This window comes from Schistocerca piceifrons, chromosome 2 (assembly GCF_021461385.2).
Source record: "Schistocerca piceifrons isolate TAMUIC-IGC-003096 chromosome 2, iqSchPice1.1, whole genome shotgun sequence".
Lineage (NCBI taxonomy): Eukaryota > Metazoa > Arthropoda > Insecta > Orthoptera > Acrididae > Schistocerca > Schistocerca piceifrons.
The window spans coordinates 899354329-899365273 of record NC_060139.1 but is presented as its reverse complement, the minus strand read 5'-3'; the positions used below and the strand labels follow the sequence as shown (position 1 = coordinate 899365273).

General features: G+C 40.3%; 1 protein-coding gene across 1 annotated transcript in view; it reads left to right on the top strand.

The window, feature by feature from the left end:
* The first annotated feature begins 387 nt into the window (after nt 1-387).
* LOC124775975 (putative nuclease HARBI1) overlaps nt 388-10945 on the top strand; it is a 42526-nt gene continuing 31968 nt past the window's right edge. The window contains exon 1 of the mRNA XM_047250815.1: nt 388-953. Coding sequence (XP_047106771.1) covers nt 388-953 — 566 coding nt within the window. The remainder of the gene's footprint in view (nt 954-10945) is intronic.

Below are 10945 nucleotides of genomic sequence, written 5' to 3'. Positions count from 1 at the left end.
CGTAGTAGGCAGGAACACAGAAGAAAGGAACTGTAGAAGTTTGTATAGATTTAACAGTCAAAACATTAATTGTGTGGCGAATCACTTTCTTCCGGAAAATCACGAATAAAGAGGAGACACCCCTTCCAATGAATGCAAAATGAAAATTTTTTGCGCTGTTTAGCGGATCCAGGCTTTCAGATAAGTGTAGGAGAAGATTTGGGAGTACACCAGACTACAGTATCACTAACATTTTCGTATGTTCTGCAACAGGTCAACAGGAAAGCACCGTTGTGGATCAGATTTCCGAGAAATATTAACGAACTAGAAACAGCGAAAGTTAAATGGCAATCGAGATACAAGTTTCCATGTGCTGTAGGGGCCCTAGACTGCACTCACATACCTATAATGAAACCTTCTTCACATGGAGACGAATACGTCAATCGAAAGGGCTTTCCATCTATAAATGTGCAGGCGACGTGTGACAACAGTGAAATGTTTACGAGTGTTGATGCTTCATGGCCAGGGTCTGTACATGACGCTAGGATATGGAGAAACTCCGATGTCTATCGTATATTGCGTGAGAACCAGTGCAACGCCCTAATTTTAGGAGACGAAGGATATGGCATTGCACCGTGGTTAATGACACCATTTCAAAATCCCGAAACACCTGATGAGAGGGCATACAACAGACTTCACTCTAAGGAAAGGGTGATAATCGAATGGTGCTTTGGGCAGGTGAAAAGGCGTTTCCCAATTCTGCAAAATAAAATAAGGCTTGCCCAAACAAAAATCCCCAGTGTGATAATAGCCTGTTTTGTTTTGCACAACGTAGCAAAACATTTAGGGGATGAGGATTTTGAGGCACCTAGTGATGACAACAATCTTCCAGTACTGGGAGAAGAGGAAGCAGCAAACGTACGTGTACGTGGAACAAATAGAAGACGGGAAATTGTAAATGTAATACGACAACTGTAATGTATGGGTGTCTGCCCAAACATTGAATAATTAAACCCAATTTGATATTTTTTGTAATTACAGTAATTATTCCCTCATGAAAATAAAGCACAGTGCTCTGATGTTACGTAATAAAATGCTGTTAGTGCTTTTTTTTTTTCATTCTCTATCATCGATTTTACTTTCAACAAAAATTGTTTATCATGTAACTATTCAAACTGGAACAGAGATACTACTGTAAATAGCTTTGGACACAACAGATTAACATGAACTGCTGGAACCTTAATGTAATTTCTGTACTGTAACTTCAGCAGATTGATGACACAAGTTTTTATGTTACTTTACCCAAATTATTCCAAGGATGTGGTGAAGGTATTTGCCACGTGCTACAGTGAATAAGTGCACAACTGTCTAACCTGCAGCATTTAAAATACAAACAAGTTAGCCATACTCTTTTTGCTTTTCTTTACCAGAAATTGTTTCAAGGATGTGGTGAAGATATTTGCCAGGTGCTACAGTAAATAAATGCACAACTGTCTAACCTACAGCATTTAAAATACAAACAAATTACTCTTTTTGCTTTACTTTACCAGAAATTGTTTCAATGATGTGGTGAAGATACTGGCCAGACACAACAATATAAGTGCGTACACTTTTTTAACATTTCAAATTGGATTATATTACTCTTATTGTTACATTGAAAAGACATTTGTACTGAATAATTTTTGTAAGGGGATATAGAATTCGGTAAATGAGGAATGTAAATGAACATTCACTTAAAAAGATGTTTTTATTAATAAAATTCGGTATGTAAATAAGACACTACACAATTTGTTTTATTGTTTATCTTCATCACGCATCAATTTCTGTTGCTTTCGTTTCAGTATGTCCAATTGATACAATAGCACCAGCCTTTGAGCTCTGGAGTAGACAAATTACGTGTCTCATCTGTTTCCATGCTTAATCTCCGACGTTTAGGCACACTCTCATGCCCCGAAGCAGACGATTGAGAAGGTAAGACGACTTCGGGGCCCACGAGATCCATATGGTCGGCTGGAACAATTAGTGGTAGCTGCAAAATTGACTCTTGTTCATACAATGTGCAGGCTGTGTCAGCTACCTCCGAATTCCTTGGTGAAGTGATGACAGAGGTGGAACCACCACCTACTGCACAAGCTCCTAATGAAAATTAAAAAAAAAAAAAAGTAATAGTAGTGTGTCAGGATTCAGTTTCTAGTTAGTAAATACACCAAACAGGTTTACGCAGAAATGTGGGAGGGGTTCGTCCAATTTCATGCATAGTACACTGTGGTACTTTTACTTAAAAGTAGTGATATAGTAGACGAAATTTACCAAACATTGTTTCATTTTCACATATTAAAAATACGTATTTTTCTGAATCACAATTTCAAAGCATTAAGCGCGTAATAAAAAAATCGGAAAGTATGGGACTTACCAGGAACTCTGTGGATAGTTGGGTTGCAGTCATCTCCGTCCAAAAACTTTAAAAATATCTGCTCCCAATTTTTCAGGGAAATCTTAATGTTTCCCGTCTTATTAACATCCGTTTTCGCCTTGATACGGGATTTCATATTGTGCAGTTTCTTCATTATCTGCCCGTCCGTTATTTCTTTCCCGAAACTAACCATATAACGGTGTATTTCTTTAATACAATCCCCTTTCTCTCTTCTTGCGGCCGGAGCTTGTGATTTACTGATGATTGCAGGGTAATCTTTAATAACGTTGATAAAGGCTAATTCTGAGTCTTCCATTTCGGCCCAGAAATAACTTGAGAAAACTTTCGCTAACACAAAACACACGCAAACGAAACCAACTGAGAACCAAAGATGTTGGATTTTAATCTCTTTGTCGAGAACTTACTCAGTAAGGATGGGAGGTAGAGAGAAAGTACTCCAGGGTCAGAGATTATGCTTCCTAGTTTTTATTCATACGAAATTGAGAACTTTCTTTGAGAATGTTCTTTTGCTCTGAGTATCAACTCTGGAGAATGTTCTCGTTTTTATTCATACAACCCAATCTTCTCAACTCACGCATACATCCACACGTGGCTAATTGGCTAAGATCACTGCGAAGTAGTGGTGGGCAGGAAATCGCGTATCTGTTAGAAATCACAGTGACTGAGAAGTCACAGATATCACAGTAGCAACTTTACAGAATCTAACTGCGATTTCAGTCACAGTTAGCAGTCGCAAATAGTATTTCACATTCAAAGACGTGAGCCATCTATTGGTCGAATTTAGCACTGCTTTCTGCGATTTCAGTGACAAGTCGCAACTAAGAGTCGCAAGTAGCAACTAAAAAGCGCGGTTAACAGTGGCATCTGTTGGCCGAAGTTCGTACTACGTCCATCTCTGCGGTACGCTTTGGAGTCCAACTGCGATTTCCGTGACAAGTCGCAACTAAGAGTCGCAAGTAGCAACTAAAAAGCGCGGTTAACAGTGGCATCTGTTGGCCAAAGTTCGTACTACGTCCATCTCTGCGGTACGCTATGGAGTCTAACTGCGATTTCCGTGACAAGTCGCAACTAAGAGTCGCAAGTAGCAACTAGAAAGCGCGGTTAACAGTGCCATCTGTGGGTCAAAGTTCGTACTACGTCCATCTCTGCGGTACGCTATGGAGTCTAACTGCGATTTCCGTGACAAGTCGCAACTAAGAGTCGCAAGTAGCAACTAAAAAGCGCAGTTAGCACTGCCATCTGTTGAGCAAAGTTCATACTACGCTATTCGCTACCGAGTCAAACTGCGATTTCTGTGACAAATCGCAACTAAGAGTCGCAAGTAGCAACTAAAAAGCGCAGTTAACATACTTTTCCTAGTGTCATCTGTTGACCGACGTACGTACTTCGTTATGAGAGCCTTGTGCCTCACGAGATCGATGTGCTGTGTGTGCATATGAAGGGCTTATTTGAATAGTGGTACAAGTCCATTTTTGTTACTTTTGAGATATATAGAGTCGTAAAGTTAAATGAGCGCTGAAAAATCTGCAGTTGAGATACCAGAAATATTCAAGCATATGGCTTCTTGCTAGAAATGAACCTTTATTTATGTTTGTTTGGATCACTAATTTCAGAAGCATTATAGACAGAAAAGTGTAGGTAATGGACTTGTACCACTATTGAAATGAGCCCTTCATATTATATGACGACATGCACATTCAGCATCAGTTATGGTTGGTCAAATACTGCTGTGACTCTGAATGTATTATATTAATAAGAAGCAACATTGCCTTTTTCTCCTGAAAATATCAAGTAACGTAACAAATGTGTTTGATTCTGCTTCCAATATGACAGTTTTGGTTAATACTCCACGTGCCTACAGGACTTTGCAATGTTAACACAGCAGAACTCAGACATCTGTATAAGTGTAGAGAAATGAAAACAGTCATATGAATGCCTCACTTTTGTTCCGACACAATTCAAGACTCGGGAGAAAAGTTTTACACCTGGTGTTCTACATGGCAACTTCACACACAAGAACTTTTTGCCGACACTACTACCACCTACATAAGTAAGCTTTTCCTGTGTGACTTTCAAGTAATGCACTCAAGCTATTCCTGATTTAACTGGAAGATCTGTACTTCCCACTTTCATAACAACAGCCTCAAAATGCATATTGTAGACTTCGGGATATGTTACAGGTCAGTGTCACACCAAGATTGTGGAGAAAGGGGGGGGGGGGGGGGGGCGGCACGTCTGTATCCAACAAGTGTTTACCAATAAATAAGTGGCGGAAAATTACGGGTATATGACGGTTTAACATGTGGTAAATGAGATTTTTATTATTCACTCAATGTATTTAACATTTATTATATCTTTCAAATCGCACAACAACTTCAATAAAACACTTTAATCAGTCGCACACTTATTTCATAATTATTTCACTTTTAAACTGCAAATCCTCTGAGCTGTCTTGAATCTTCGCGAGTCTCTCTCAACAGCCTTGATGTGGATAGATATGTACAGCAACCAGTAATCAGTCAGAACTGCGTCTGCAAAAACACAAGGATTATTAAACAATTTTTGCTGTCACTAATTACTAGCAATATAATTGACAGAGTAGATTGCTAATATTTGCTATATCACATTCGCAAGAACGATCTCACTGAAGTAATTAAGTCCATCAAAACGCTTAGAAACTAACATCTCGTCTGACGAAAACGGTCTAAAGACTGGCAATTTCTTCAGATCTGTTGACAATGATATTTTAAATTATCTCTTTACTGAGTGACTGAAATGTAGTTCAGGTACCTATGAACATAACAATATGTTAGAATTCATTTTCTAAACACGAACTATTACGGTACTGTGCGGCTACTTACATATTAATTACACTATTAATATTTTCACAGTTGTTTCTTTAATACAAAATTAAAGCCAACGGAAGAATAAACGTAAAACATACTTACCAATGACAGGTTTGTTGTGATGCAATTTTCTGTGTGGACAGATGTAACTTTTTCATACGGTGGTACGTCGCAGAAATCGCAGGAGTCACAGAAATCGCAGAAGTAGCAGAAGTCACAGAAATCGCAGAAGTAGCAGAAATCGCAGAAGTAGCAGAAGTCGCAGAAATCGCGGAAGTAGCAGAAATAGCAGTGGCGGAGGGATACGCGACTTAGGTTCCTTAACTGCGACTCTTATCTGCGACAAATCACAGTTAAGAATAACAGATACTGAAAAGTAGCATTCACAGAAATCACTGATATCGGAAAGTCGCAGTTTAGCCCATCACTACTGCGAAGTGCGAAAACAGAAACGACAAGGCGTTTTGCACCGTCTGCACCGCGTCGTTCCAGATCAAGCGAGCAATGGAAAGTTAGTCTCCTGACATCTGTTGGCAATTCGTGTCAACAGGCATGAGTAGCATATTCCTGCCGTTTGATGTCAGCACCAGTACAAATTCGTGCTTTTCATTTTCTTTTCGGGATGCGAAAGGAAATAATGAAACAAATGTTTATTGTTAGCAATTAACTCGTATATACCTCAGGAACGTTTCTACAAACCTTATAGTGTACATAATTCTTCGCGAGCTTTTAAATTGAAGTTAAGCTCGTAGTATAAGTAGATATTACAAGCTATAATTTATCATCCGACACAAAATTAATGTTATTGCCAAAACTAGAAATACATCCGTAAATTTCTGGATGGCGTGGGTTGATAAGTGATCCACGCTGTAAATATTGACATATTGCACAGTATAAATCATGGAGGTAGAATAAGGGGAGATGGCGCTACAGACTTGCGCTGTACGTTGTTTTGAAGCCAGTGGGCGAGGCCTGCCGTCATCTTGGATCCCCCAAAACATTAGCAGACGAGTGTTTACAATTGCTTCTTGTTCTTTATTTATGTCGTGTGCACGTGATATTTGTTTTATATAGTAAATGTTACTCGGTTTTAGTGAACAACACAGCATAAGGGACGCAACTTCAAACGTTTTTCTGGTCTTAAATGCGTATTCGATACAGTAATACGTAAAAATGTTACGCTTCTTGCCTCAGTACTGTAATTCCTTTTTGTTTATACACTTAGAATAACCGAGAAGAGACGTATGTGCTATGAAAAGCGTGCTTTTGTAATCCATTTCTATTCACTTTCACTGTGTTTGTGTCGATAATTGATAAAGCCAGAACTCCAAAAACAATGATTGATAGTTTAGAGGCACCGATTTGTATTCGTTGCATTTTCAAGTCAAATGCAAATTTTAAATGTTCACGTTTGCAAGAAACTTACCTTATTTCCTTTGGTGTCCCATAGATGTATGCAGGGATGATATAAAAAAGCCAGCTGTCATGTCAACAAAGTGAAAAATACGTTAAATTACGAAGGAACAGAACTGAATTTAAGATTGTCAGGCCCATTGCAATTTCCACATCTGCTTTCTTTTTAAATTGTACCTACCAAATGACATTCAGTGTGGCAAAGAACAGAAATTTACAGGGTAACACGACAACACAGTGATTAATGTAATGATTTAAGCCTGGACTTCGATAGGGAACTTTGCTTTAACAAATATGTAACCATTTAAGTATTTATAATTTAACCACTGTAACAGGTGTTCCACACATTTTACTGAAGATTTAATTATCTACATGTAGTTACATTAGTTTTACATTAAATTATTGCATTTTAAAACATTAGTCCCCATTTCCAGGATATTTCTTGCCAGGACTTTTCAGTTACTTCAGAATAACCACACAGTGAAAATCAAGTGTAATGCTCACTTCCAGACAGCTCTTCGCCTTGGATTGATAGGAAATCTAAAGTTAAATCACAGAAATAAAACCATACTGTAAAACTTTACAGTGCATCAGAATTTCAAGTATATATAAGAAAATAGCACTTAAATAAGTCCACTTACGAATGAAATGTGATTTGTTTAAACTTTAGACTACAATCAGAACGATTAGTACACCCGTGAGCGACGCAAGCCGGCATTTTTTATCAAAACACTTCACGACTACACGGAATCAAACCACCAGAAGCGAATGTTTTGGGGTAGCTAACATGGCGGACCTTCTCTTGGATCGGCTTCAAGTTTGTGACGTCATGACAACTCCTCTTATTTTTACCTCCATGGTATAAATAGTGGAACGCAAATCTGCGATATCGAGATATGGTATTGGAATTATGGAGGTGTACGATTCCACCCATTTGCGTTGATCCGTGACGTTGTCAATATGACTGAAATGGCTATTCTAAGCGTCTCCACAACAGCGCATGTGATGTTACTAGATACACACGGCAAAACACACGTAAATACGTATAAATAAGAGAACCGCGGGAATGGGGATTTTAGGGAGGGGACAAGCTAAATATAACAGTAAACACACACACATGTACTCTATGGTACGATATTTTCCACATATCCACCATGCGTAGCAATAATATGGCGTAGTCTCTGAATGAAATTACCCGAAACCTTTCACAACGTGTCTGGCGGAATGGCTTCACATGCAGATGAGATGTACTGCTTCAGCTGTTCAATTGTTTCTGGATTCTGGCGGTACACCTGGTCTTTCAAGTGTCCCCACAGAAAGAAGTCACAGGGGTTCATGTCTGGCGAATAGGGAGGCCAATCCACGCCGCCTCCTGTATGTTTCAGATAGCCTAAAGCAATCACACGATCATCGAAATATTCATTCAGGAAATTAAAGACTTCGGCCGTGCGATGTGGCCGGGCACCATCTTGCATAAACCACGAGGTGTTCGCAGTGTCGTCTATGGCAGTTTGTACCACCACAAATTCACGAAGAATGTCCAGATAGCGTGATGCAGTAATCGTTTCGGATCTGAAAAATGGGCCAATGATTCCTTTGGAAGAAATGGCGGCCCAGACCAGTACTTTTTGAGGATGCAGGGACGATGGGACTGCAACATGGGGCTTTTCGGTTCCCCATATGCGCCAGTTCTGTTTATTGACGAAGCCGTCCAGGTAAAAATAAGCTTTGTCAGTAAACCAAATGCTGCCCACATGCATATCGCCGTCATCAATCCTGTGCACTATATCGTTAGCGAATGTCTCTCGTGCAGCAATGGTAGCGGCGCTGAGGGGTTGCCACGTTTGAATTTTGTATGGATAGAGGTGTAAACTCTGGCGCATGAGACGATACGTGGACGTTGGCGTCATTTGGACCGCAGCTGCAACACGGCGAACGGAAACCCGAGGCCGCTGTTGGATCACCTGCTGCACTAGCTGCGCATTGCCCTCTGTGGTTGCCGTACACGGTCGCCCTACCTTTCCAGCACGTTCATCCGTCACGTTCCCAGTCCGTTGAAATTTTTCAAACAGATCCTTTATTGTATCGCTTTTCGGTCCTTTGGTTACATTAAACCTCCATTGAAAACTTCGTCTTGTTGCAACAACACTGTGTTCTAGGTGTTGGAATTCCAACACCAGAAAAATCCTCTGTTCTAAGGAATAAACCATGTTGTCTACAGCACACTTGCACGTTGTGAACAGCACACGCTTACAGCAGAAAGACGACGTACAGAATGGCGCACCCACAGACTGCGTTGTCTTCTATATCTTTCACATCACTTGCAGCGCCATCTGTTGTTGAAAATTGTAACTACTGTAATTTCGAAAGTTTGTCCGCCTGAAAATGTACTGTTGTCCCAAGCATATTGCAACCAACGGTGTATTTCTATCGCTGCTCGTTTAGTTTTTATTGCCGTTTCAAATATACTGGTCATTTTTGAAACACCCTGTAGGTCAACCATAACTATTGATACGAAAAAACCAACACCTACAACTATGAAAAACAGGACCAAAACCACAACACCTCATAAATTCGGAAGTCAAACATCCCTACGTAAATTAAAACGCATTCGATACACAATAAACACACGAAACATTACTACTCGAGAAAAATAGACCCAAAAAAACAATTACTTACCACCAACAAATTTTGGCGCTGCAAAGTAGGTCGGTCATCCCAAAAACACACACACACACACACACACACACACACACACACACACACACACACAGAGGGCGCCATCAAACACAAGAAGACGACATCTACAAACATAACGGAATCAGACGCTTCCATTGATCTATGCTACTTTCCGGTAACTGTCATTAGGCCCAAGTAAGAAATGAATTGCGTCAATGCAACCGAGAAATATGTTCTCCCTGTATAGGCGAGTGTTTATGAGGGGCTAATGTAACGTTTCAGTAACCCAATCGACAAAAAGTTACCATTATTAATATTTTCAACAGTTCTTCCTCATATACGAAAGATACACTTCACCACAGACCAAATTCCGTCTCATCAAGAAAGTCAGTATTAAGTATGTTCTACTTATGTTCTTCCTTTGGCTTTAGTTTTATATTAAAGGAACAAGTGTGAAAATATTGATAGTGTGATGTTGAGAATTGTAACACAAATACCACACAGTACCATAGGAGTTCACATTTAGAATAAGGATTCTAACCATGTTGTTATGTGGTATGAACCACATTATCAGTCACTCGATACAGCAGTAATTCAAAATGTGGCAGCAGAACTGGAAAACTTGACACAGTGTCTTTACACCATCTTCATCAGAAGTAAGGTCAGTTTCTAAGTTTGTGAATGAATGAAGGGGCATCGTTTATGCAAAGTATGAAGTCTCCCCCCACTCCACTGCTTTCATTACCAGTTGTATAATGCTATTTATATTGCTAGTAATTAGTAGCAGTATAAAAGTTTAATAATCCTCGTTATTTCCCAGACGCAGTTCCCTTTTCGATTACTGATTGCTCTATGAACCCATCCGCAACTAGAAGAGATAATTGTGAAGATTGAAAATGACCCTCGAAGAATCTACAGCGTAAAAGAGTCATAGTTGATACCAATATATGTGCAAAATAAGTATTGGTACAGTGTGTCATTGAAGTCATGTGATTTGAAAGGGATGGTACATTAATGTGAATTGCACTGTGAGTCAATTATGAAAATTAAAATTTCACCTTTCATCCCGTACCCTAAAATTTTCTACTGTGTGTTTAGTCGGAGAGGAGGTCAGAAGAGGGAAGGGGGGAAGGGGGGCGGGAGAAAGAGGGAAAAGAGGGGGACAGGAGGCGCACCAAAAGACAGGATACGGGCAGGGTGGAAGATGAAGAGGGAAAACAAGGCAGAAGGGAGTGCAGAAACACTGAAGGGGTGCATGGGATAGGGAGGGCGTGTAGGAGGGGGAAAGCCGCTCAGGAGAAGGGAGGGGAACAGAGGGAGTCCTGAGGAGGAGGCAAGAGGAAGGTGGGGTTAGAGTTGCTAGGAGAGGTAGATGTCAGGGCAAAGTTTATCATCTGGGAGGGGTAGGTGCTGGAAGCTGCGTTGGGGAAAAGAGGTGGAGGATGTGGAGATGGAGAGAGGGCAGAACACAATCGTTAAGGCGTGGCAACAGGTTGGGGTGGAGAGGAAGGGGGCACCAGGGGGTGGGGGGGATCGAGTCGGCGGCCAATATACAGGGTGTGGATGTGTTCAAGAAAGTGGAGGAGGTGGGGAA